Here is a 27155-nt window from a genome sequence, read left to right as displayed (position 1 = left end):
TACAATGTACAATGAGGTGGGGGAGACACAAAGGACAGCTGTGTATTTACAGTGATGGTCCAGCCATCTTGAGGGATTGGGGATAGATAAAGGCTGCATGAGCTGGTCGCCAGTCAGTATTTGTGGTGCTTTTGGGTGCGGTGAGGATTATGATCAGATAAATAATGAATGGGCTACATATTAAAAGGACTTTGATTAGGTAACGTGATAGGCCTCCCTAAACAGATGTGTTTTTAGGGAGCGCATAAAACTGTGTAAGTTGTGGTTAGTCCTAATTTCTTGGGGTAGAGCATTCCAAAGAATAGCTGCAGCTCGGGAGAAGTCTTGGACCCTGGAGTGGGAGGAACCGATTAGTGCGGATGTTAATCGATAGTCGCTTGCGGAGCATAACGAGCGGGTAGGCTGATAAACAGAAATGAGGGAAGATATGTAGGAGGGGTGCCGCACTGTGGAGAGCTTTGTGGGTGAGAACAAGCCGTTTGAATTGGATCCTATAATGTATGGGCAGCCAGTGCAATGACCGGCACAGAGCGGAGGCGTCCGAGTAACGATCAGCCAGATTGATGACCCTGGCTGCTGCCTAAGGCTATGTGCACACGTTCAGGAATGTCTGCAGAATTTTCCTGAGCAAAACCGGACTCCCTGCGCAGGAAATCCGCTTGCATTTTTTTCTCGTTTTTCTCACGTTTTTTGCTCTTTTTTTTTTACTCAGCATGGGCACAAAAATTGCGGAATGCATTAAAAATGATGTGATGCTTAATGTAAGCGTTTTTGCAGTGGAAAACCGCTGAAAAAAACGTGAAAAATCCTGAACGTGTGGACTGGATGGAGGTAAGTCGAGTGAGGGGGAGGCTAATTAATAGAGAATTACAGTAGTCAAGGCGGGAGTGGATCAGGGCAACATTGAGGAGTTTTGTTGTTTCCATGGTGAGAAAGGGGTGAATTCTAGAGATGTACTTCAGGTGCAAGCGACAAGAGCGAGAAAGAGATTGTATATAGGAGGTGAAGGAAATATTGTTGTCAAACATAACACCTAGACAGTGCACCTTCTCCCTAGGCATTATTGTGGTGCCACCCTTTGAGAGGGATGTGAGTAGATGGCGGGAGCAGAAGTTGTTCCGTTTTGGAAAGGTTGAGTTTCAGATAGAGAGCGAACATTAAAAAACTGCGGACAGTCACTAGTGTTCTGTAGCACAGCGGCGTAAGGTCAGGGGATGACGTGTATAGTTGTGTGTCATCATCGTAAATATGGTACTGAAAGCCAAATTTGCTGATGGTCTGTCCAAATGGGGCCGTCTAGAGAGAGAAGAGAAGGGGGCCAAGGACTGAGCCCTGAGGAACCCTAAGGCCGGGATCACACATGAGCGAGATACGTCCGAGTCTCGCTTTGTAATCTCCGGCCCTGCCGCCTGCACTCCGAAGCAGAGCGTGCGGCTCCATATATTGCTATGCGGCCGAACGCTCCGCTCCGACTCGGACGTATCTCGCTCATGTGTGATCCCGGCCTAATAGTGAGAGGAAGAGGAGAAGATGTGGAACCAGCGAACGATACACTGAAGGAGTGGTTTAACAAGATAGGAAGAGAACCAGGACAGGGCAGTGTCCTTTATGCCTATTGATTGGAGCATAGAGAGTAGGAGGTGGTGGTCAACAGTGTCGAAAGCTGCAGAGAGTAGTTACCATTACGTTTTGCTGTCAGAAGGTCGTTGGTCACTTTGATGAATGCAGTTTCTGTAGAATGTAGGGGACAGAAGCCGGACTGTGATGGATCTAGGAGAGAATGGGTGGAAAGGTAACGAATAAGGCGGGAGTAGACCAAGCGTTCCAACAGTTTAGAGATGAAGGGGAGATTGGAGACTGATCTGTATTTATTTTTGCAGGATCAGTCGAGAGAGGGTTTTTTTAAATAATGGCGTAATGATAGTGTTTGAAGGAAAAGGGGAAAATACCAGAAGAGAGGGAGAGATTGAAGATTTTAGTTAGGTGAGTAGTGACGACTGGAGAGAGAGACTGGAGGTGTGAAAGAATGGGGTCAGTAATGCATGTAGTAGGACAAAAAGAAGTTAGGAGCCTGGAGACGACTTCTTCTGTGACTGGGTCAAATGTGAAGAGTGAGCCAGAGGAGATGCAGGGAGGGATGGGAGACACATCACTTGGTGGCTGGGAGCGGATTTCCTGATGGATATTTTCTATTTTCTCTGTAAAGTGGGAGGCCAGATGATCAGCACAATTGTCTGTGATAGGGGCCTGTGCTTTTGGACTGAGGAGCGAGTGAAATGTGTCAGTTTTTTCGGTTGTTGGATAGTGAGAAGATAAGGGTGGTGAAGTAGGTCTGTTTGGCGAGGTGAAGGGCAGTGTTATAGGTTCTTAGCATAAATTTATAATGGATAAAGTTTTCTGGTGTGCAAGTTTTCCCCCATAGGCGTTCGGCACTCCTAGAGCATCGCTGGAGAAATCGAGTTTGCGGTGTGAGCCAGGGTTGTTTTACGCGGTGTTTGGAGGTTCTGAGGATGACGGAGCTACTTGGTCCAGGGTGCTTCTGAGAGTGTCATTGTAGTGATTTACGGCCAGATCAGGACAGGAAAAAGAGATTGGGGACAGTGATGAGTGTAGGGAGTATGAAAGTGTATGAGGGTTAATAATGGCTTTTAGATTTCTGAATGTGTGAATGTTAAGAGTGTGCTGTCCTGGGCCAGGATTTATCGAGTTATCTAAGTAGGATGAACAGAGCCGCACAAAGACCAAATCAGAGGTGTTACCGTCTGTGTGTCTCAGAGGATGAAAGCTGTGAGGCCAAGAGAAGTGGTTAGAGATGGAAGCTGGGGTGGAGGTGGGGCTGTTTATGGGGAAGTCTCCCAGGATGAGGCTGCCGTCACACTATCAGTATTGGGTCAGTATTTTACATCAGTATTTGTAAGCCAAAACCAGGAGTGGGTGATAAATACAGAAATGGTGCATATGTTTCTATTATACTTTTCCTCTAATTATTCCACTCCTGGTTTTGGCTTATAAATACTGATGTAAAATACTGACCAAATACTGCTACTGTGACAGCAGCCTAAAGGTACCTTCACACTAAGCGACTTTACAATGATAACGATAGCGATCCGTGACGTTGCAGCGTCCTGGATAGCGATATCGTTGTGTTTGACACGCAGCAGCGATCAGGATCCCGCTGTGAGATCGCTGGTCGTTGCTGAAAGTCCAGAACTTTATTTCGTCGCTGGATCTCCCGCTGACATCGCTGAATCGGTGTGTGTGACACCGATCCAGCGATGTCTTCACTGGTAACCAGGGTAAACATCGGGTTACTAAGCGCAGGGCCGCACTTAGTAACCCGATATTTACCCTGGTAACCAGTGTAAATGTAAAAAAGAAAAAACACATACTCCCATTCCGGTGCCCGGCGTCCGCTTCCCTGCACTCCTCCTGCATCCTGTGTAAGTGCCGGCCGTAAAGCAGAGCGGTGACGTCACCGCTCTGCTCTGTGGGAGATGCCGGAGATGTTCGGCGCTGACACAGGATGCAGGAGGAGTGCAGGGAAGTGGACGCCGGGCACCGGAATGTGAGTGTGTGTTTTTTTTTTTTTTTAACTTTTACAATGGTAACCAGGGTAAACATCGGGTTACTAAGCGCGGCCCTGCACTTAGTAACCCGATGTTTACCCTGGTTACCAGGGGACTTCGGCATCGTTGGTCGCTGGAGAGCCGTCTGTGTGACAGCGCTCCAGCGACCACACAACGACGAAACAGCGACGCTGCAGCGATCGGCATCGTTGTCTGTATCGCTGCAGCGTCGCTTAGGCTACTTTCACACTGGCGTTAACTGCAATACGTCGCAAATGCGTCGGTTTGCCGAAAATACGCATCCAGCAAAAGTTCTTGCTGGATACGTTTTTTCGTCATAGACTAACATTAGCGACGCATTTGCGACGCATTGCCAAACGTTGCGTCCGTTTTGCGACGCTTGGGCGTGTGGTAGCGGACCGTCGGGAGAAAAAAAGTTACATGTAACGTTTTTTGCTCCCGACGGTCCGCTTTTTCCGACCGCGCATGCGCGGCCGGAACTCCGCCCCCACCTCCCCGCACTTCCCCGCACCTCACAATGGGGCAGCGGATGCGTGGGAAAAGTGCATCCGCTGCCCCCGTTGTGCGACGGAGACCACGCTAGCGTCGGGAACGTCGGCCCGACGCACAGCGACGGGTCTTTCCCGACGCTAGTGTGAAAGTAGCCTTAGTGTGAAGGTACCTTAAGGGTTGGTAATTCGGAGCACATGAATTGTGACAGCTAGGCAGAAAAATGGTCAAGGAACTGGGTGGGTGAGCTTGGGAGATGGTATATGACCGCTTCTTTGCGGTAGAGAGGATGGAAGAGCCTGATGGTGTGAACCTCAAAAGAAGGGAATGAGAGTGATGGAACAGGGGGGATGACCTGGAAAGTGCATTGTGGGGACAAGAGTATGCCGACTCCACTCCCAAGTGTGTTCACAGGTCTGAGGGGAATGGGAAAAATGTAAGCCACCATGAGAAATATCAGCAAGGGAGACATTGTCAGACTCCTGAATCCAGGTTTCAGTGAGGGCCAACAGATTAAAGGGAACCTGTCACCCACAAAATCGAGGGTGAGCTAAGCCCTCTTTTTCTTACCTTTCAGGATACATCGGGGGCTTATGTAGAGCATTCCAGAATGCTGTAGATAAGCCCCTGATGCCGGTGGGCTTAGCACACCCTCGATTTTGGGGGTGACAGGTTCCCTTTAAGGCTATGTGCACACGTTGCAGATTTCCTGCAGATTTGCATCGCTTTTTTCCAAACGCTGCAGATCTGCAAGTGATTTACAGCACAATGTAAATCAATGGCAAAAAAAAAAAATGCTGTGCTAATGGTGCAGAAAAATCTTGACAGAAAACGCAGCAGATTCAGAAAAGGACCATGTAAATTCTTTTTGCAGATCTGTTGCGTTTCTGCACCCATTCCATAATAGAAATCTGCAGGGGTAAAAAAAAAGTAAGAAATCCGCACAAAAATCTGCAACGTGTGCACATACCATAAGAGAGTTACAATCTGCAAGTCACAAATAAGTAAGGTGTGCTTGAAAATTCAGGTTTCTCATACACTTTGCTGGCATAAGGATTGCTTCAGGTTTTTCTAGAAAATCTGCACTGCAAAATGCACCAAATCTGCAACGTGTGCAAACAGCCTCATTCTGGGTTGTTGTTTTTCAAATCAGGATTTTTCTGTCAGATTCAGTTGCCATTTTCCCCCAAATGTTGAAATAACATAATATGTGCTAAAGCATTGTTTTGCAATTGAAATCTATACTATGCATAATCAAAACGTATTTTAACCCCCTTCTGCCAGCTGACGGGATAGTACGTCAGCTGGCAGACTCCCCCGCTTTGAGGTGGGCTCCGGCGGTGAGCCCACCTCAAAGCCGCGACATGTCAGCTGTTTTCAACAGCTGACATGTGCGCGCAATAGGCACGAGCGGAATCGCGATCCGCCCGCGCCCATTAACTAGTTAAATGCCACTGTCAAAGTCTGACAGCAGCATTAACAAGCGCCGCCGTCACATGATCATTGCACTTTGTTTTGCAATTTCATCGCACTTGGAATTTTTTTCCCGTTTTCTGTTACACGAAATGGTAAAACCAATGATGTCGTTCAAAAGTACAACTCGCCCCACAAAAAATAAGCCCTCACATGGCCATATTGACGGAAAAATAAAAAAGCTATGGCTCTGAAAAGAAGGGGAGCGAAAAATGAAAATGAAAAAACGAAAAAGCTCCGAAGGTTAAGGGGTTAAGCTTTTTTTTTTTCTTTCTTTAAAACAAACATTAAATAATGGAGAACCTGCTTCAAAAATTCATGTAAAAAAGCTGTCTATCTGACCAGAACCTTTTTAACATTAAGGTACCTTCACACTAAACGACTTTGCAGCGATAACGACAGCGATCCGTGACGTTGCAGCGTCCTGGATAGCGATATCGTTGTGTTTGACACGCAGCAGCGATCTGGATCCTGCTGTGATATCGCTGGTCGTTGCTAAAAGTTCAGAACTTTATTTGGTTGTCAGATCGGCGTGTATCGTCGTGTTTGACAGCAAAAGCAATGATGCCAGCGATGTTTTACAATGGTAACCAGGGTAAATATCGGGTTACTAAGCGCAGGGCCGCGCTTAGTAACCCGATATTTACCCTGGTTACCATTGTAAAAGTAAAAAAAAAAACACTACATACTCACCCTCTGATGTCTGTCACGTCCCCCAGCGTCCGTGCTGCTGCTCAGAGCTTCCTGCACTGAATGTGTCAGTGCCGGCCGGAAAGCAAAGCACAGCGGTGACGTCACCGCTGTGCCCTGCTACTGCCGGCGCTTACACAGTGCAGGGAAGCGGACGCCAGGGGACGCGAATGTAAGTATGTAGTGTTTGTTTTTTTACATTTACACTGGTAACCAGGGTAAACATCGGGTTACTAAGCGCGGCCCTGTGCTTAGCAACCCGATGTTTACCCTGGTTACCCGGGGACTTCGGGTTCGTTGGTCGCTGGAGAGCTGTCTGTGTGACAGCTCTCCAGCGATCGGCATCGTTGTCGATATCGCTGCAGCGTCGTTTAGTGTGAAGGTACCTTTAGTCATGAAACCTTGTCAGTTATCTCCTTCAGCAGCAAATAAAATGTGCATACAATTGGATCCTCACAACCTAAAGTTATCAATAATGAAATCCTCCTATCCTTACAGCTTTAGGCCTCATTCGGATGTCAGTGATTTTTCACGTACCCTAGAAAACAGACCAATTTTTATCAGATTTCCAACAGTTTGGTCAGTCAGTCTTTACTGTTGGTTTTATCAACTTTTTTTTTTTTTTAATGGGAAGTATTCTCAAGCATCTCCTATCAAACATGAACATCGGACCGTACACGGATTGCACACAGATGGCGCTTGAGTGCGGTCCCATTTTTTTTCACAGATCCATGGGCTTGCAATGCCAAGTTTGATCGGTGACTCAGATCAAAGTCAGAAATATCTCCAAAAATACCAGACATGTGAACAGCCCCATAGACTATAAATGGGTACGATTTCTGTCTGTGAAAAATTAACATGTGAATGAGCCCTTATAGAAGATTGGTATATAAAGGGCTATTGCTTTATACAGACACATGTGATCTACAACCCCTGGCAAAAATTATGGAATCATCGGCCTTGGTGGATGTTCATTCAGTTGTTTAATTTTGTAGAAAAAAAGCAGATCACAGACATGGCACAAAACTAAAGTCATTTCAAATGGCAACTTTCTGGCTCTAAGAAACACTAAAAGAAATCAAGAACAAAAAATGTGGTAGTCAGTAATGGTTACTTTTTTTAACCAAGCATAGGGGAAAAATTATGGAATCGCTCAATTCTGAGGAAAACATTATGGAATCATCCTGTAAATTTTAATTCCCAAAACTAACACCTGCATCAAATTCGATCTGCTTGTTAGGGTATGTGTCCACGTTCAGGTTTGCTTCAGGCTTTGGTCAGGATTTTATGCAGGTAAAATCCTGACCAAAAATGCACCTGAGGTCACTGGCAGGTCACCTGCGGTGTTCCTGCGTGTTTTGCTCATTGTAGCAACATGCTGCGTTCTTAAAAAACGCAACGCATGTGCGTTTTTGCGGGAAAAACGCATGCGTTTTTTAATGCACAGTGGAGACGGGATTTGATAAAATCCCCTCCACTATGCTGTAACATCTGGACGCTGCATTTTTGACGCTGCGGCTCAGCGCTGCGTCAAAAACGCAGCGTTTCCTGAACGTGGACACATACCCTTAGTCTGCATCTGAAAAGGAGTGATCACACCTTGGAAGGCTGTTGCAGCAAGTGGATTGACATGAATCATGGCTCCAACACAAGAGATGTCAATTGAAACAAAGGAGAGGATTATCAAACTCTTAAAAGAGGGTAAATCATCACGCAATGTTGCAAAAGATGTTGGTTGTTCAGTCAGCTGTGTCTAAAATCTGGACCAAATACAAACAACATGCAAAGGTTGTTAAAGGCAAACATACTGGTAGACCAAGGAAGACATCAAAGCGTCAAGATTGGAAACTTAAAGCATGTCTCTAAAACAGGAAATGCACCACAAAACAAATGAGGAACGAATGGGTGGAAACTGGAGTCAACGTCTGTGACCGAACTGTAAGAAACCGCCTAAAGGAAATGGGATTTACATACAGAAAAACTAAATGAAAGCCATCATTAACACCTGAACAGAAGAAAACAAGGTTACAATAGGCTAAGGACACTTTTCTTATCAATTGAAAGGATGTTTGGGGATGATGAAATCATTTTTCAAGATGATAATGCATCCTGCCATAGAGCGAAAATAGTGAAAACATTCCTTGTAAAAAGACACATAAGGTCAATGTCATGGCCTGCAAATAGTCCGGATCTCAATCCAATTGAAAATCTTTGGTGGAAGTTAAAGAAAATGGTCCTTGACAAGGCTCCAACCTGCAAAGCTGATCTGGCAACAGCAATCAGAGAAAGTTGGAGCCAGACTGATGAAGAGTACTGTTTGACACTCATTAAGTCCATGCCTCAGAGACTGCAAGCTGTTAGAAAAGCCAGAGGTGGTGCAACAAAATACTAGTGATGTTTTGGTGTGTTTTTTGTTTGTTTTTCATGATTCCATTATTTTTTTCCTCAGAATTGAGTGATTCTATAATCTTTCCCTATGCTTGGTTAAAAAAATAACCATTACTGACTGCAACATTTTTTGTTCTTGATTTCTTTTAGTGTTTCTTAAAGCCAGAAAGTTGCCATTTGAAATGACTTTAGTTTTGTGCCATGTCTGTGATCTGCTTTTTTTTTCTACAAAATTAAACAACTGAATGAACATCCACCAAGGCCGATGATTCCATAATTTTTGCCAGGGGTTGTAGATCACAAGTGTCTGTATAAAGCAATAGCCCTTTATATACCAATCTTCTATAAGGGCTCATTCACATGATAATTTTTCACAGACAGAAATCGTACCCATTTATAGTCTATGGGGCTGTTCACATGTCTGGTATTTTTGGAGATATTTCAGACTTTGATGTGAGTCACCGATCAAACTTGGCATTGCAAGCCCATGGATCTGTGAAAAAAAATGTACAAAATTAAACAACTGAATGAACATCCTCCAAGGCCAGTGATTCCAGAATTTTTGCCAGGGGTTGTATTCAGATATGGAACATCAATACAAGAGGTATTTCTCCCTTTATTTCCCTGTATGCCGCACAAGAAGAACTTGTTTATCTACAGATTCCTGCAATGTTGAGACACCTAAATCGATTTGTGCTTTCACTTGCAGAGAGAACACTTGGAGATAACAGTGGAAACCCCCAGGATGCCCAAATGGAGGAAAGTGTATCCCAGTAAGTGTTTTGCTGTACAAAAAAATGAAAACAAAAATAGGTTAACAACAATGAGCAAATACCCTGCAGTGAGTAAATAGTAATAGTACATGTAACTAACATAGGGTGCTTAGTTGACACTATTTGGATCAAAAAAGCATGAAAGCAGGTGTACCCATCAGGACTATACGTATTTAATGTCTTTATGATCCAAAAGTCGGGGGCAGGGCAGGACCCATGCCTGACTGTTTTTCACCTGCCTATGGAAAGCTATGTAGACACAGGCCAAAAACAGAGAGACACTCCCCTATATGTACAGAGTATAAGAAACTAAAGAACAACCAAAGAAATTGGCCTGTTGGCATAAGTGTAGGTGCACATTCACACTGTGGCCATTAACAGACAAAACCTAGGATAAAAACAATGAGCAAATACCAAGCAGTAAATAAGTGAATAAATATACAGAAAATTATTTAAATTAAAGGGGTTGTCCAATCCAAAATAAGTCTGCAGTCACTCTGTGTGACTGCAGACATATGAATTCCTCCAAAATTCCTCCTGACATGTGCGCAAACCTCATCATCAACTACAAAAAATTTCTGACTGCTGTGCTTGCCAACAAGGGTTTTACCACCAAGTATTAAGTCTTGTTTCCAGAGGGATCAAATACTTATTTCTCTCTGCAAAAGACAAATATATATAATTTATACAATGTGATTTTCTGGATTTTATTTTTGATATTCTATCTCTTAAGGTTGAAATTAACCTACCCTTAAAATTATAGACCGTTCATGTCTTTGTCAGTGGGCAAACTTACAAAATCAGCAAGGGATCAAATAACTTATTTCCCCCACTGTAGTACAGGATATGGTAATCATATAATACTGATAACTGTTGTGTGTGTATACTTGTATGATGTAAGAAACTTACTAGCATAATCTGTAGTGTTTATAATATGATGGTTATGAAGCCGATATCATACCAACTATAGTCCCTTCTGCTATCACAACTGCTCCCTTCCCCTCTCATACTTGCGGACAAACTGCAGCTGCATCCCCCTCCTCCCTTCTCATCACTCCTCTCACTGTATTGGTAGTCAATAGGAATCTGATCATCTGCAGAGAGCCTGCAAGCAGGATCAGGACTACAGACTGCTTAAGTGAGGAATTTTTTTTATGTTCTGAGCATTTAAAAAAAGATTATAATGCTCGGTGTTCTGTGGTTATCCTTTAATGTGCCAAAGAATAAGTGAAAGGAAATCCTGTGAAATCACAAAAGGATTTCATCACAAATGTTCCTGACTGTATGGCCAGGGAGGTGCAGGTGCGTTCTACATTTGTTCTGTCTTGTCTGTCAACACCGCTGTATTACACAATCTAACCACACTGCCAAGAAATAGAGAAGGTTACAGAGGAATTGTGCTAAAAGTGCTCACATTCACCAGTGTTTCCGCACTCTGTAAATGTGCATTAATATTGCATTGGTCTAGATCAATTTTAGTATAAAACTGACCTCACGTCTTGCAGTCTACTTACATTTTTCTTTTTTGTTCATTACATGTGCAGAATGTAAAAAAAAAAATACTTTCCACAATGGACACTCGAGGGTGTATAATTCATGCCAAATAATTTCGCGCCTGCAGATCTTAGATGGTGCGATGGAACAATGGTTGGCAGTCTCTTAGGGAGTCTTTATTCATTGCATGTTTTTCTTGAATATTACAGGAAGCCTGACCCAGCTGTACTCTCCCCTGTAGTGGCCTGGACGTCACAGCCCGAGCAGTGTGTGAGCTGCAAACTGAGCCTGACCGGACCAGCCATGGTAATCCCTGCTAGCCCAAACCGCTGTTAATTCAGCACCACATGCATCTTGTGGCAACTTCATTTTTCAGTAAACAGGGTCATGGCTTTGATTTGGTCCTTAACCCCTTTCTGACATTAAATGAAAAAGAAGCAACACGGCACTCGTACTAATAATCAGTATAGCTGTCACAGACCGCTCCTGGCACATTGACCAACCGAAACACTGCGATCAAAGATGATCGATCCTACAAAGAACAATGGAGTTGTAGTCCAGAAATATATTTAAAATAGAGTTGTTTTATTTAAATAATCAGGCAAAAAAATAAATAACAAAACAATATATATATACGATACAGGTCAAACAGCTATGCAGGCTCAGGTGTGAGGACCAAACCACAACCCTAAAGGCCCCGTCTCACATAGCGAGATCGCTAGCGAGATCGCTGCTGAGTCACAAGTTTTGTGACGCAACAGCGACCTCAGTAGCGATCTCGCTATGTGTGACACGTACCAGCGATCAGGCCCCTGCTGCGAGATCGCTGGTCGTGTCGGAATGGCCTGGACCTTTTTTTGGTCGTTGAGGTCCCGCTGACATCGCTGAATCGGTGTGTGTGACACCGATCCAGCGATGTCTTCACTGGTAACCAGGGTAAACATCGGGTTACTAAGCGCAGGGCCGCGCTTAGTAACCCGATGTTTACCCTGGTTACCAAAAAAAACAAACAGTACATACTCACCATCTGATGTCCGTCAGGTCCCTTGCCGTCTGCTTCCCACACTGACTGAGCGCCTGAAAGTGAAAGTACAGCACAGCGGTGACGTCACCGCTGCGCTCTGCTCTCACTGTACGGCGGCACTCAGTCAGAGCAGGAAGCAGACGGCAAGGGACCTGACGGACATCAGATGGTGAGTATGTACTGTTTTTTTTTTTTTGGTAACCAGGGTAAACATCGGGTTACTAAGCGCGGCCCTGCGCTTAGTAACCCGATGTTTACCCTGGTTACCCGGGTGCTGCAGGGGGACTTCGGCATCGTTGAAGACAGTTTCAACGATGCCGAAGTCGTTCCCCTGATCGTTGGTCGCTGGAGAGAGCTGTCTGTGTGACAGCTCCCCAGCGACCACACAGCGACTTACCAACGATCACGGCCAGGTCGTATCGCTGGTCGTGATCGTTGGTAAATCGCTATGTGAGACGGGGCCTTAAATGTAAGCAGAGTCAGGGGAATGCTGTTCTACCTTAATTGTAGTAGAGTATACATGGTGCAAGCAAAGTACTGTGGCAAATATAAGATAGATTGACACCCTCTAATAGTAGTAATTGCACATGTGTCCCAAACCTAAAAGAGGGGTATCAAATACAATCTCACAAGTGTTGCATGGCCGGAGTGTTCAAATAAAGCACCAAAGAGTGTAGCCTAAATCAGATAGAAATACAGCTTACCCATGAATGTATCTGCGGGATGTGTGGTCCAATGCAGCCCCGACTCGCGTTTCGCGTGGGCTTCCTCGGGGGGACACATGTGCAATTACTACTATTAGAGGGTATCAATCTATCTTATATTTGCCACAGTACTTTGCTTGCACCATGTATACTCTACTACAATTGAGGTAGAACAGCATTCTTTTGACTCTGCTTACATTTAGGGTTGTGGTTTGGTCCTCACACCTGAGCCTGCATAGCTGCTTGACCTGTATCATATATATATTGTTTTGTTAATTATTTTTTTGCCTGATTATTTAAATAAAACAACTCTGTTTTAAATATATTTCTGGACTACAACTCCTTTGTTCCTTGTAGGATCTATTGTAGTGGGAGTGTCCTTATATACTTTATGCTGGCTTTTTTAGATTGGCATTGCCAGCTTACATGGATAAGTAGGATGTGTCAGTGGTTCTTTCTTATGATCAAACATGATCGCAGCGTTCCGGGGGCATAGGGAAGCATCGCGCAGGGAGGGGTCTCCCTGCGTGCTTCTCGGAGCAACGCAAGTTAGGGTTGGGGCTAGGGTTAGGGTTGGAGCTAGGGCTAAAGTTAGAGTTGGAGTTAGGGTTTGGATTACGTTTACGGTTGGGTTAGGGATGTGTCAGGGTTAGGGGTGTGGTTAGGGTTAGGATTAGGCTTAGGGGTGTATTGGGGTTAGGGTTGGAGTTAGAATTGGGAGGTTTCCACTGTTTAGGCACATCAGGGGCTCTTCAAACGCAACATGACGTCCGATCTCAATCCATACACTTCTGTGCTGAAAAAGTAAAATGGCGCTCCTTCCCTTCCGAGCTCTGCCATGCGCCCAAACAGTGGTTTACCCCCACATATGGGGTATCCGTGTACTCAGGACAAATTGGACAACAACTTTTGGGGTCCAATTTCTCCTGTTTCCCTTGGGAAAATAAAAAATTGTGGGCGAATAATCATTTTTGTGAAAAAAAAAAGGATTTTTTATTTTTACGGCTCTACATTATAAACTTCTGTGAAGCACTTGGGGGTTCAAAGTGCTCACCACACATCTAGATAAGTTCCTTAGGGGGTTTTCTTTCCAAAATGGTGTCACTTTTGGGGGGTTTCCACTGTTTAGACACATCAGGGGTCTCCAAACGCGACATGGCGTCCTATCTCAATTCCAGCTAATTTTGCTTTGAAAAGTCAAATGGCGCTCCTTCCCTTCCGAGCTCTGCCATGTGCCCAAACTGATTTACCCCCACATATGGGTATCGGCGTACTCAGGACAAATTGTACAACAACTTTTGGGGTCCAATTTCTCCTGTTACCCTTGGTAAAATAAAACAAATTTGATCTGAAGTACATTTTTTGTGAAAAAAAAGTGAAATGCTCTTTTTAAAAAAAAAAAAAAAAAACATTCCAAAAATTCCTGTGAAACACCTGAAGGGTTAATAAACTTCTTGAATGTGGTTTTGAGCACCTTGAGGGGTGCAGTTTTTAGAATGGTGTCACACTTGGGTATTTTCTATCATATAGACCCCTCAAAGTGACTTCAAATGTGAGGTGGTCCCTAAAAAAAAAAAATGGTGCTATAAAAATGAGAAATTGCTGGTCAACTTTTAACCCTTATAACTCCCTAACAAAAAAAAATTTTGGTTCCAAAATTGTGAAGATGTAATGATGAAAACCCAAAAGTCATTATATCAGTAAATTAGAAAAATCAACAAAAAACACCTGAAAAGGCTTCCTAAGCCTTTAAAATAGTCCCTTAGTCTAAGTGGGCTCCACAATCATGAGGAAGACTGCTGACCTGACAGATGTCCAGAAGGCAGTCATTGACACACTCCACAAGGAGGGTAAGCAAGCCACAAATGGTCATTGCTAAAGAAGCTGGCTGTTGACAGAGTGCTGCATCCAAGCATATTAATGGAAAGTTGAGTGGAAGAAAAAAGTGTGGTAGATAAAGCAACTGGGATAACCGCAGCCTTGAAAGGATTAAGAAAAGGCCACTCAAAAGTTTGGGGGAGATTTACAAGAGCCACCACACACAGACGTATCCAGGACATGGGTTACAAGTGTCGCATTCCTTGTATCAAGCCACTCATGACCAATAGGTTTAACCAGAAGTTTCATACCTGGGCCAAGGAGAAAAAGAACTGGACTGTTGCTCAGTGGTCCAAGGTGGTGTTTGCAGATGAAAGTAAATTTTGCATTCAGTTTGGAAATCAAGGTCCCAGAGTCTGGAGGAAGAGTGGAGAGGCACACAATCTGAGCTGCTTGTGGTCCAGTGTGAAGTTTCCACAATCGGTGATGGTTTGGGGAGCCATGTCATCTGCTGGTGTAGGTCCACTGTGTTTCATCAAGACCAAAGTCAGCACAGACGTCTACCAGGAAATTTTATAGCACTTCATGCTTCCCTCTGCCGACAAGCTTTTTGGAGATGGAAATTTAATTCTCCAGCAGGACTTGGCACCTGTCCACACTGCCAAAAGTACCAATACCTGGTTTAGAAACAACAGTATCACTGTGCTTGATTGGCCAGCAAACTCGCCTGACCTTAATCCTATAGAGAATCTACAGGGTATTGTCAAAAGGAAGATGAGACACCAGACCCAACAGTGCAGACGAGCTGAAGGCTGCTATCAAAGCAACCTAGGCTTCCATAACACCTCAGCAGTGCCACAGGCTGATCGCCTCCATGCCACGCTGCATTGATGCAGTAATTGTTGCAAAAGGAGCCCCAACCAAGTATTGAAACATTCATTTCAGTAGGCCAACATTTTGGATTTTAAAATCATTGTTCAAGCTGTTATAAAGTATTCTAATTTACTGAGATAGACTTTTGGGTTTTCATTGGCTGTAAGCCATAATCATCAACATTAACAGAAATAAACACTTGAAATAGATCACTCTGTAATGACTCTATATAATCAGTTTCACTTTTTGTATTGAAGAACTGAAATAAATTAACTTTTTGATGATATTCTAATTTAGTGAGAAGCACTTGCATTTATAAAGTCCATTTATGATATGTAAATGAGGGCTTTGTCTAGTCAATGGGCGTTAGTGTTAGTGCAGAGGCTATAAACATAAGGGAGAATGACCTCGGGGAGATCAAAACATCCAACACCGCGGAGACACCATCACGTGTTTCTCAATTGACAGTGTCTCCGCGGTGTTGGATGTTTTGATCTCCCCGAGGTCACTAGGCACTGCTCCTAATAGCCAGTTTCCTACTCCACGCTGATGAGGGGCAAATACCCCGAAACAGCTGTCTGTGGATGGATACCATTTTTGGCATAGGTGGTTTTCCTTTATTGGATGCTGCCCTTCCCGTGGTTGTTCCTTCCCGGTGAAAGACCTGGCTATTCATTGCTTGCGTTGAGAAACACGTGATGGTGTCTCCGCGGCTTTTCTACATGCAAGTGTTAGTGCAGAGGCTTCCGATCATGCGCAGTGCGCCTTCTGAAGCCAGGACACATACACCTGGTTTCAGATGATCAATGATGTGCGGAGAAGAAGCCGTAAGGTAAGTATGGCGCTTGTGATGTCACCAGAGCTTGTAAGTTATGTTATCACGCCCACAGAGGCGTGATAACATACTAAGTGGGCTGACTACTCTGGGGACACTAACGCCCCCTCGACTAGTCAAAGCCCTCATTTACATATCATAAATGGACTTTAGAAATACTTTTTCTACATATCTGTTTATATATGTAATATAACACCGGGACTGTTAAGCAGTGTGTCTACATGTGCAGTTTCTTTATCCCTGGTCATGTTACAGGGCACAATGATTCACGTAGGTGAAAGGTTTTTGTTTCTTTCTCTGGATATAGCAAAATTGAGCATTTAGCAGAAGATGATAAAATATCCTTCAATTCGGCATTTGGTTGGAAATGAGTTGGGTGCAAAGAGATCTCACTTTGGGATCTATTGGAAGTATGCTAGGTGCATTTCCCTACTCACTGCTTTATTCCCTATTTCACTATTCTCCAATTCAGTGGATGATTGTAGAGTTTTCTGGAGATAAGCAAAAATGTATGTCTGCCCTAACAGTTTAGAATAGTAAAGTTCTACTTTCACACACCATTCTCCACCTTTCCCTCGCTGTTGTCCCTGTATATTGTCTGCTGGAACCACACATCATATAACCGAACTAGCCAGTCACGGACTAGTGGTTGACAGTCTGGCCATGATTGTCCCATACTCGATATAATCATGCAGGGTCTAAATATTAATGGTCAGGAGTCGGTGACAAAAATGAGAAATTGTAAAGAAAAGTGTATTGAAAATTCATCACTTGAGCAGTATTAACCTTTTTTTTTTTTTCTTATTACCGGAAAACTCACTTCAACCAAGATCTGTTCAAGGGACTCTGTCAGCACAGAATGACTGTTCAAACTAAGTCCCGCCGCTCTGTGCTTCACTGTGGGGCCAGTCATGCGTATACACCTCCCCACCTGCTTTTTTTCTCTATCTGCACTCCCCCCCGCATCTTTGATTAACCGCCCTGACATAATAGAACCAGAAAAGTGTGGAGATAGATGGAGGTGTGAAGGTGTATGTAAATGACTGGCCCCGCCATGATGCACTGAGCGCCTGTACTTGGTTTGAACAGTCATTCTGTGCAGACAGAGTTCCTTTAAAGGACTCTACATTTTTTATTTATTTATTTTGACTAATGTGTTGGGCACATTATTTTGTGATACTTACTAACATTATTACAGCTTCTCCTTTTTGTTACATTTTATTATACTATATGGAGGCCTATGGGGGTTGCATTATACTATATGGAGGCCTATGGGGAATGTATTATACTATATGGAGAACTGGTATCTACCACTATATGGTCACTATATGGTGGTTTTATCAGTGTTGGTCTTTGTATTGAGGTTTTTTTTTTTTAGTTGAAGTGCTGTCATCTGATGAGGTTCGCCTACATCCACTATTAGGGTGCGCCACCATAGTTGTAATCAGGGTTGCTTGGTTAGGGACCCACTCAGAAATTTAGCCCCTCCCCCACCCCCTTCTGGTGTCACCACTCAGTCCACTTCTATGGAAGCAGTGGTGTAATGTGAAACTCCGCTCCATCCACTATATTACTACTCCCATAAAAGTGGACAGAGCTTGGTCACACATTTCTAAGTGAGCAGTATAATGTGCCCCATATAGTGCACCATACAGTATAATGGCCCAATATAGAGCTAAATACGGAGTAAAGACTAGAATCACAGTGCAGCACCATTTTGTTGGTGACTGCACTGTTATCTACAAATGCTACAAAGAGCAGCAAGCAGAATAGATGGGAGGAACAGCAATAACAGGAGTGTGGCCGTGACTTCATCCATTGGTGACTATCAGGGCTGCGGCAGTGAAGGGCCAGGCACGGTGCTTTTGTGCAGAAGCAAAAATATGAGGGGGGAGACATGGAAATTAATGTGGGGAGAGACATGGAATATGTCTCTTGCCCCATCACATTCCAGGTCTCGTATGCAGCCTCTCTCCCCCCTTTAGCATACCGCCTCTAGCATGCCATCTCTCTCCCCAATTTTGCATGCAGTCTCTCTCCCCTCTCTGTCATGTCATGTCTCTTTCTCCCCCCTCTCGCATGCCATGTCTCTCTCTCCCCCCTCTCGCATGCCATGTCTCTCTCTCCCCCCTCTCGCATGCCATGTCCCTCTCTCCCCCCTCTTGCATGCCAGGTTCCTCTCTCCCCCCCTTGCATGCCATGTCTCTCGCCCCCCCCCTCACATGCCATGTCTCTCGCCCCCTCTCGCATGCCATGTTCCTCTCTCCCCCCTCTCGCATGCCATGTTCCTCTCTCCCCCCTCTCGCATGCCATGTTCCTCTCTCCCCCCTCACATGCCATGTCTCTCGCCCCCCCTCACATGCCATGTCTCTCGCCCCCCTCTCGCATGCCATGTTCCTCTCTCCCCCCTCTCGCATGCCATGTTCCTCTCTCCCCCCTCTTGCATGCCATGTCTCTCGCCCCCCCTCGCATGCCATGTCTCTCGCCCCCTCTCGCATGCCATGTCTCTCGCCCCCTCTCGCATGCCATGTCTCTCGCCCCCCTCTCGCATGCCATGTCTCTCGCCCCCCTCTCGCATGCCATGTCTCTCGCCCCCCTCTCGCATGCCATGTCTCTCGCCCCCCTCTCGCATGCCATGTCTCTCGCCCCCCTCTCGCATGCCATGTCTCTCGCCCCCCTCTCGCATGCCATGTCTCTCGCCCCCTCTCGCATGCCATGTCTCTCGCCCCCTCTCGCATGCCATGTCTCTCGCCCCCCTCTCGCATGCCATGTCTCTCGCCCCCCTCTCGCATGCCATGTCTCTCGCCCCCCTCTCGCATGCCATGTCTCTCGCCCCCCTCTCGCATGCCATGTCTCTCGCCCCCCTCTCGCATGCCATGTCTCTCGCCCCCCTCTCGCATGCCATGTCTCTCGCCCCCCTCTCGCATGCCATGTCTCTCGCCCCCCTCTCGCATGCCATGTCTCTCGCCCCCCTCTCGCATGCCATGTCTCTCGCCCCCCTCTCGCATGCCATGTCTCTCGCCCCCCTCTCGCATGCCATGTCTCTCGCCTCCCCTCTCGCATGCCATGTCTCTCGCCTCCCCTCTCGCATGCCATGTCTCTCGCCTCCCCTCTCGCATGCCATGTCTCTCGCCTCCCCTCTCACATGCCATGTCTCTCGCCTCCCCTCTCGCATGCCACGTCTCTCGCCCCCCTCTCGCATGCCATGTCTCTCGACACCCCCCTCCCCCCCCCCCCCCCCCCGCATGCCATGACTCACCACCCTCATATTTTTGCCTCTGCTCCGCTGGTATGCGCAGCTTGCCCCAGACCTGTTATACAGGAAGTAAACAGTACAGCTTCCGGCGTTACAGGTCCTGGCAACACAGGACAAATGAAGCCAAGAGGATAGCATTAAACATTTATAAAGAAAAAAACATAAAGGCAATTTAGTAAATATTGGGTTCAAACTACTTATTATGTAAAATACATATATATATATATATATATTATAAATAATAATAAAAAAAACAGCACTTTCCCTTTAATGTTCTAACTACTAAGATTTTCCAGTTTTGCTATTTTCAAGTTACGGTATAATAAGAATTGTTCGTTTTTTTTTGTTTTTTTTTTGTTTTTTTTTATTTTTTTTTTTTAAGAAGTTTTTTATTGAAGGGTATAATATTCATGTACACAAACTATGCAATACATAGATCAATGTATTAGAATGCAATACAACATCTCTTGGGCATCCCATAGTTAAAACATGCAAAGTTGCAATCAGGGACCTTGAGATCAATAAAATCAATAGCATTACACAAATGAAAAGGAAATAACCTTCATTTTTAACTTATTTTGTTTCTTTGTTTTTGTTTTAACACCAAAATAAAAATAAAAGAACAAACAAATAACTTTACATTCTGGAATCATATTAATCTCCTAGTAACAGTTATTAAGTGTATTGTCGCTTCAGCCACACCCTACCTGTCCTCCATTTCGAATTGGGGGATCTCCTGCCAGTATCCTATTTATATACCATGGGGACTGTCCAAAACAAGCCATGAGATGGGTTCTCATCTCCACAGAGAACAAATCAATAAAACTCTCCCAAGTATCAAAAAATCGAGACACCATGTGATCGTCACCTAATTGTGCCTCTATCCATTCCATCCGAAACACCTGTTTTAATTTATTTAAGAACATTGTTAACGTAGGAGGATCTGTCGTTATCCATTGTTGTAAGATACATTTTTTCCCCACCATAGACACTATAGATATCAAACGTTTGGCCCCTCTGGTGATTCTTGATCCCTCCCCCGGCCATATTCCCAATATCGCCCACTCTGGCGTACAAGGCATATAATTTAGGAGATGAATCAGACAAAAGTTTTTCACCTCACTCCAAAATCCCATAATAACCGCACAATCCCAAAACTGGTGGTAAAGGTCAGCCCCAGGAACCTCACATTTCAAACAATTAGCAGATGGAGATAAGCCCATGAGAAACGAACGATGTGGGGATACATATGTGCCATGATACACTCTAAGCAACATTTCCCTAAAAGAAGAGGCCGGTAAAGCCTTCCAAGCATAAGACATTGCTTTAAGGATATGTTCTAAAGTTAAATCTGGAAAACGAGTAAGCCAACGTGGAAGGCCTGTTTTTCGTTTAGTGTAGTCCATTTCCCCTCTCAACAAGCTATAAAATCTAGAAGTAGAGTGAAATAATAAAGACCCATTTCGTAACATGGTGTCTAATGGGTTCTCCCAATCAAGCTCCGATAACCGTTCTCCTACCCCCGTAGCATAACCCTCCAAAATTGCACAATTCGCAAGACAGCCCATTGTCAGAGGAAGGTATCGCCGAGTATAAGTCCAAGAGTGTGGTCTACGTGTCTCAAAATCCATTATAGAACCCACTGTCACCGCCCGAAACCCAGTGCTCCAATTCTCCACCCCACGTCTCAACCCCACATCTCGATTTCCAAATATAGGCAGGAAAAGTGAGGAATGTGCATTAAGTAAAAATTTGTGACGTAACCTATGCCAGATCGTCCACATCACCATAATCAAAGGATTGTCCATCACTGAGGAGGGTAACAGTTCCTTGTGTGTATGTAGGAGATATAACAAATTGGTATGAGGTATCAAATTCTGGTCTAAATGAGTGTTAGTGTATATAGAAGTATCTTGAATCCAGTCTTTGAGATATCGAAGCAACGCCGCTAAGTTATAGTTCTCCAAATTTGGAAAATTAATGCCTCCGTTCAATATGCGCTGTTCCAATATAGCCATGCTAATAGCATGATGCTTCTTTCCCCAAATGAAAGTACGAAACATACCATTAATTAGCCGCAAGTCACTAGAGGAAAGCAATATTGGAAGAGACTGTATGAAATATAAAATCTGTGGGACAACCACCATTTTTAACAAATATGCCCGACCTAAGTATGTAAGCGTTAAATGCTGCCATCCTTCTAGTTCCCGTTTAATTTTTTGGATAAGAGGAAAGAGGTTACTTCTCTGGAGATCATGAGGGTTCCTCGTTATGAGCACCCCCAAATAAGGCAAAGCTTCCCTACACCATTCAAAGGCATACAAACCTGCCCATGGTGGCTTGCGCGCGGCACGTAAATTAAGTGCCTTAGATTTAGTTGGATTAATCGAATAACCAGACATAGTTCCCAATTTATTCATAAGGGCCATAATTTCAGGGAGGGCCTCCTCTGGGTTAGCAATGTATAGCAAGATGTCATCAGCAAATGCCGTGAGCTTAAGGCACAATCTCCCTACCCGTATCCCTTTAAACAGTGTCAAGGACTCCAAAGCACGTAAAAGCGGATCAAGGGCGAGGTTGAATAAAATAGGGGAAAGTGGGCAACCCTGACGGGTGCCTCTAGTTAGTTCCACTCCCTCTGTTAGTTGTTGATTAACTATAATTTTGGACATAGGTGAATTATACAATAATCTGATCAGTGTCGCAAATCTCTCGCCAAACCCCTGCTTTTCTAACACCGCATGTATCCAATGCCACTCAACACTATCGAATGCAGCCTCTGCGTCCAGACTCAGCAAAATGTTGGAAGAGTTCTTATTTCTAGCTGAGACTATGGTGGCAGCGATGGCCGTTCGAATCGCTATAGTCGAGTGTCTATTACGAGTAAAACCATACTGGCTAGGCGACAGAATCTCATTGAGAAACATCTGAATTCTATTAGCCATAATCTTTGCCAACAATTTATAATCCAGATTTAACAAGGAAATGGGCCTGTATGATGTTATCTGTGTTGGACTCCTTCCTGGCTTTAAAATTAGGGAAGTCAATGCAGAATTAAACGAAATTGGGGATGCGCCCCCAAACAAATAATGATTGAATAGATCCTTGAGGAGAGGAACTATATCAGGAGAGAGCAATTTATAATATTCTGCAGGCAAACCATCCGGTCCTGGTGACTTACCATTTGCCAATGCTTTGATAGCAGAAGTTATTTCCATTAGTGTGATAGGCACTTCCAAAGAAGCACGCTGAGAGTCTGTCAACCTAGGTAATTGCAAAGAATTTAAAGAATGTGCTATAGAGGAGACGTCCCCTCCCCGTGTGGAGTAGAGAGCCGTATAATGAGCGTGAACCACCTGTAATATGTCTGAGCTGTTAGTCAGGTGGGATCCTGATATGGGGTCCACTAAAAGCGGGATTTTCTGTCTGGGACCTTTTGGATTTGCCAACCTAGCCAGCAAGGTTCCTATTTTGTTACCCCATCTAAAGAAATGTTGTCTAGTAAAGTCTACTTTCTGTTGAGCTATCTTAGTCAAGTGTGCATTTAATAACGATAAAGCATCTTGCCATTGTGACCAATCCTCTGGAACATTAGATCGAATTGTTCGTTTTTAATAATTCAGTATTTTCTTTGTGAAATGAAAGATTTGTTATATTATTAATTATTTGTGTGCATAGCTCTCATTTCCTATAAAGTAGTGTGTAGCAATAGCTCAGGTACAAAAACTTGCGGAAATGGCCACATTTGATTACTTATGTTTTCTGAAATAATTTCATGAAATGTGTGCTTTGCTGCAAATTGTTCTTACAAAGATGTAGGAAGCTAAGAACCATTCAGTTGTACGTTCGTCGCATATTGTATACGTTGTGATCCTTAAATGTTTCCGCTATCCCTCAGGTGGTCTCCCAGTACAAGTTCCACCCTGAATGCTTCTCATGCTCTGGATGCCGTGCTATGATTGAGGAGGGGGAGTCATTCAGCTTGGTCGAGAGCACAACTCTGTTCTGGTGAGAACCCTATAATGAAATATTCAGACATCCATATGCAGAAGTCAAGATAGCGGCCGCATCCCTGGCTTCCTGCTGATGTTCATTATGTCCAAAGTCAGGGACAGCGGGAGCTGCTGCTGATTGGGTGCAGGGTTCACGTGACATAACCTCACGTAAGTCCCGGGTGCACGAGTGCCGACACCACTGGAACGGTTGGGGGGGGGGGTATACATTTTTTTTTTTTATTTTAATGGGGCCAATCATGAGTAATGAGGAGGGGTGTCCAAGCAATGGAGAACCCCCTTTAATGGATTGAAGTGTCAAATCAGGCTAAAAGCGGAGCTGATCAAGAGAATGATGACTGCCAGCAAACGGTGAAAAACTCCTAGATATTCCCTTTAATTCTGAAATGAAATGTGTAAATTATATGAAGTTTTGTGCTTGTATCATTGGTAGATTTATTTTGTTCCTCTTCTAGTGGCCCATGTCACAAGCTGCTTCTTCTACGACCACAGTTTGAGGGGCTCTGCAACGAATCGGCTAAAGAGCAACATCCCCACACACTAACCCTTTTACGGCTGCCTTCCCATACAGGAGGGAGTAGGGGCTTCTCTGTATCGGTGGAGGACATGAAGGTCACTCAGTGAGTTTCCAGAATATGGTTACCTTTATATACCTTACATTTCTGCCTTATGTATTTATAACATCTTTCTTCATTGAACAATAAGTGCAAGACCATATTTTCCAAAAGGTATATCTTTAAAAAAATAAAATAAAATTAGCACGGACAGCCAATTGATGAATTTACCATTATTTTTATTAATAGGGTAACTCTCGAAGCTCGTAACTTGCTTTACCCAGGGGATCGGATCTTAGAGATTAATGGCTCTAGTGTCAGCACAATGCCGTCAAAAGAGGTAAAAGGTTATGTCCTGTAGTGAGGATAAAGGCTAATGGGTCTCACTATAATATATCAGTAATTTACGGTCTGCTCATTATCATCTGCGCCTTCACACTTTCCTTAGGCTGATGATTTGCTTACCTGCACAGACCGGGCGCTGCAGCTTCTGATAGAACACAACCCCCCGGTGACCTCTCCTGTGACCAGAAGTCCCCTGAAATCTCCCTCCTTGCACCCACGTGAGGGAAAGGTCATCTCGGAAAGTAATGCCAAACGTGGCTCCATCCGGTTAGAATTTTTTTTATCAGATAAATTTTTATTAAACAATCATATTAATACAAATGGTATTCATTACAGTTTGTGTACAACTTTAGTAACATTTTTCATATAACCCCCCGGACCCATCCCATCCCCTCCCCCCCCCCCCCCCTACCACCCTCAGAGATCCACCAAGAGCCAACCAGTTTCCACCATCTAGTAAATAAAAGGTAATAATACTCAAACCCACCCGCAATACCCCAGAGCACCCCACTAACGGACCCAGCCCCTTACCACAAATCGATCTATGGTTGCCACAGCTTAAAGAAAAGGTCCAGCTTCTGTCTTTTAGTATATATACTCCTCTCTAATGAAATAATATGATCCACCTGCACCAAAAAGTCTCTCCTCGTCGGGGGCTCCTCCCTAATCCAAAATTTGGCAATTAATTTTCTTGCAATAAATAGCAACCTAGCAATAGCAATTTTGAGTGTATTATCAATTGCAATCTCCTCTACGTATCCCAATATACAGACCAAGGGGTCCCTAGGGACAATGCAATTCTATACTAACTCAATTCTATTTAACACCACTATCCAAAAAGAGAACAATCGAGGACACAGCCACATCATATGGAGTATACCTGCCTCAGATTGTGAACACCTAGGACACTGCGAGTCGGGCCTCATCCCAGCTTTGAATAACATATCGGGTGTTCTATAGGCTCTATGAATTACAAATAGTTGCGACAACCTTCCCAGCTCACTCATAGAAATCCTAGGCACGTATTCTAAAATTGATTCCCATGTGTCATTATCAATTGCGCCCAATTCGGCTTCCCATTTACCTCGAGCCTTAATAGGGTGTTTATCCAGAAAAGAAAAAAGAAGATACTCATATATCCCTGAGATCGCACCCTTCATACCACTGTTTTTAAGGATAAAGTCCAGCATAAGATCTACTTGCAACACTATGGGGCTCCTTTTACATTGTGCCAGATACAGTGGGGCAAAAAAGTATTTAGTCAGTCAGCAATAGTGCAAGTTCCACCACTTAAAAAGATGAGAGGCGTCTGTAATTTACATCATAGGTAGACCTCAACTATGGGAGACAAACTGAGAAATAAAAATCCAGAAAATCACATTGTCTGTTTTTTATCATTTTATTTGCATATTATGGTGGAAAATAAGTATTTGGTCAGAAACAAAATTTCATCTCAATACTTTGTAATATATCCTTTGTTGGCAATGACAGAGGTCAAACGTTTTCTGTAAGTCTTCACAAGGTTGCCACACACTGTTGTTGGTATGTTGGCCCATTCCTCCATGCAGATCTCCTCTAGAGCAGTGATGTTTTTGGCTTTTCGCTTGGCAACACGGACTTTCAACTCCCTCCAAAGGTTTTCTATAGGGTTGAGATCTGGAGACTGGCTAGGCCACTCCAGGACCTTGAAATGCTTCTTACGAAGCCACTCCTTCGTTGCCCTGGCGGTGTGCTTTGGATCATTGTCATGTTGAAAGACCCAGCCACGTTTCATCTTCAATGCCCTTGCTGATGGAAGGAGGTTTGCACTCAAAATGTCACGATACATGGCCCCATTCATTCTTTCATGTACCCGGATCAGTCGTCCTGGCCCCTTTGCAGAGAAACAGCCCCAAAGCATGATGTTTCCACCATGCTTTACAGTAGGTATGGTGTTTGATGGATGCAACTCAGTATTCTTTTTCCTCCAAACACGACAAGTTGTGTTTCTACCAAACAGTTCCAGTTTGGTTTCATCAGACCATAGGACATTCTCCCAAAACTCCTCTGGATCATCCAAATGCTCTCTAGCAAACTTCAGACGGGCCCGGACATGTACTGGCTTAAGCAGTGGGACACGTCTGGCACTGCAGGATCTGAGTCCATGGTGGCGTAGTGTGTTACTTATGGTAGGCCTTGTTACATTGGTCCCAGCTCTCTGCAGTTCATTCACTAGGTCACCCCGCGTGGTTCTGGGATTTTTGCTCACCGTTCTTGTGATCATTCTGACCCTACGGGGTGGGATTTTGCGTGGAGCCCCAGATCGAGGGAGATTATCAGTGGTCTTGAATGTCTTCCATTTTCTAATTATTGCTCCCACTGTTGATTTCTTCCCTCCAAGCTGGTTGGCTATTGCAGATTCAGTCTTCCCAGCCTGGTGCAGGGCTACAATTTTGTTTCTGGTGTCCTTTGACAGCTCTTTGGTCTTCACCATAGTGGAGTTTGGAGTCAGACTGTTTGAGGGTGTGCACAGGTGTCTTTTTATACTGATAACAAGTTTAAACAGCTGCCATTACTACAGGTAATGAGTGGAGGAAAGAGGAGACTCTTAAAGAAGAAGTTACAGGTCTGTGAGAGCCAGAAATCTTGATTGTTTGTTTCTGACCAAATACTTATTTTCCACCATAATATGCAAATAAAATGATAAAAAAAGACAATGTGATTTTCTGGATTTTTATTTCTCAGTTTGTCTCCCATAGTTGAGGTCTACCTATGATGTAAATTACAGACGCCTCATCTTTTTAAGTGGTGGAACTTGCACTATTGCTGAATGACTAAATACTTTTTTGCCCCACTGTAT

General features: G+C 44.2%; 1 protein-coding gene across 7 annotated transcripts in view; it reads left to right on the top strand.

The window, feature by feature from the left end:
* The window catches only part of LIMK2 (LIM domain kinase 2), a 55228-nt gene that overhangs the window by 16100 nt on the left and 11973 nt on the right, over positions 1–27155 (top strand). For 6 of the 7 annotated variants that reach the window (XR_013223704.1, XR_013223706.1, XM_077294263.1 and 3 more), the window contains exons 2-7: positions 9337–9400; positions 11104–11200; positions 23303–23412; positions 23873–24037; positions 24221–24311; positions 24420–24583. Coding sequence is in view for 5 of the 7 variants with exons in the window: in XM_077294235.1 (XP_077150350.1) it covers positions 9337–9400; positions 11104–11200; positions 23303–23412; positions 23873–24037; positions 24221–24311; positions 24420–24583 (691 nt within the window). In the remaining 2 variants the exon portion in view is untranslated. The other variant, XM_077294276.1, reaches the window with a different exon arrangement.

The sequence above is a fragment of the Ranitomeya variabilis genome, chromosome 1 (genome assembly GCF_051348905.1).
Source record: "Ranitomeya variabilis isolate aRanVar5 chromosome 1, aRanVar5.hap1, whole genome shotgun sequence".
Classification (NCBI taxonomy): domain Eukaryota; kingdom Metazoa; phylum Chordata; class Amphibia; order Anura; family Dendrobatidae; genus Ranitomeya; species Ranitomeya variabilis.
The sequence above is the reverse complement of the archived record's forward strand: the minus strand, read 5'-3'. Positions and strand labels throughout refer to the sequence as shown.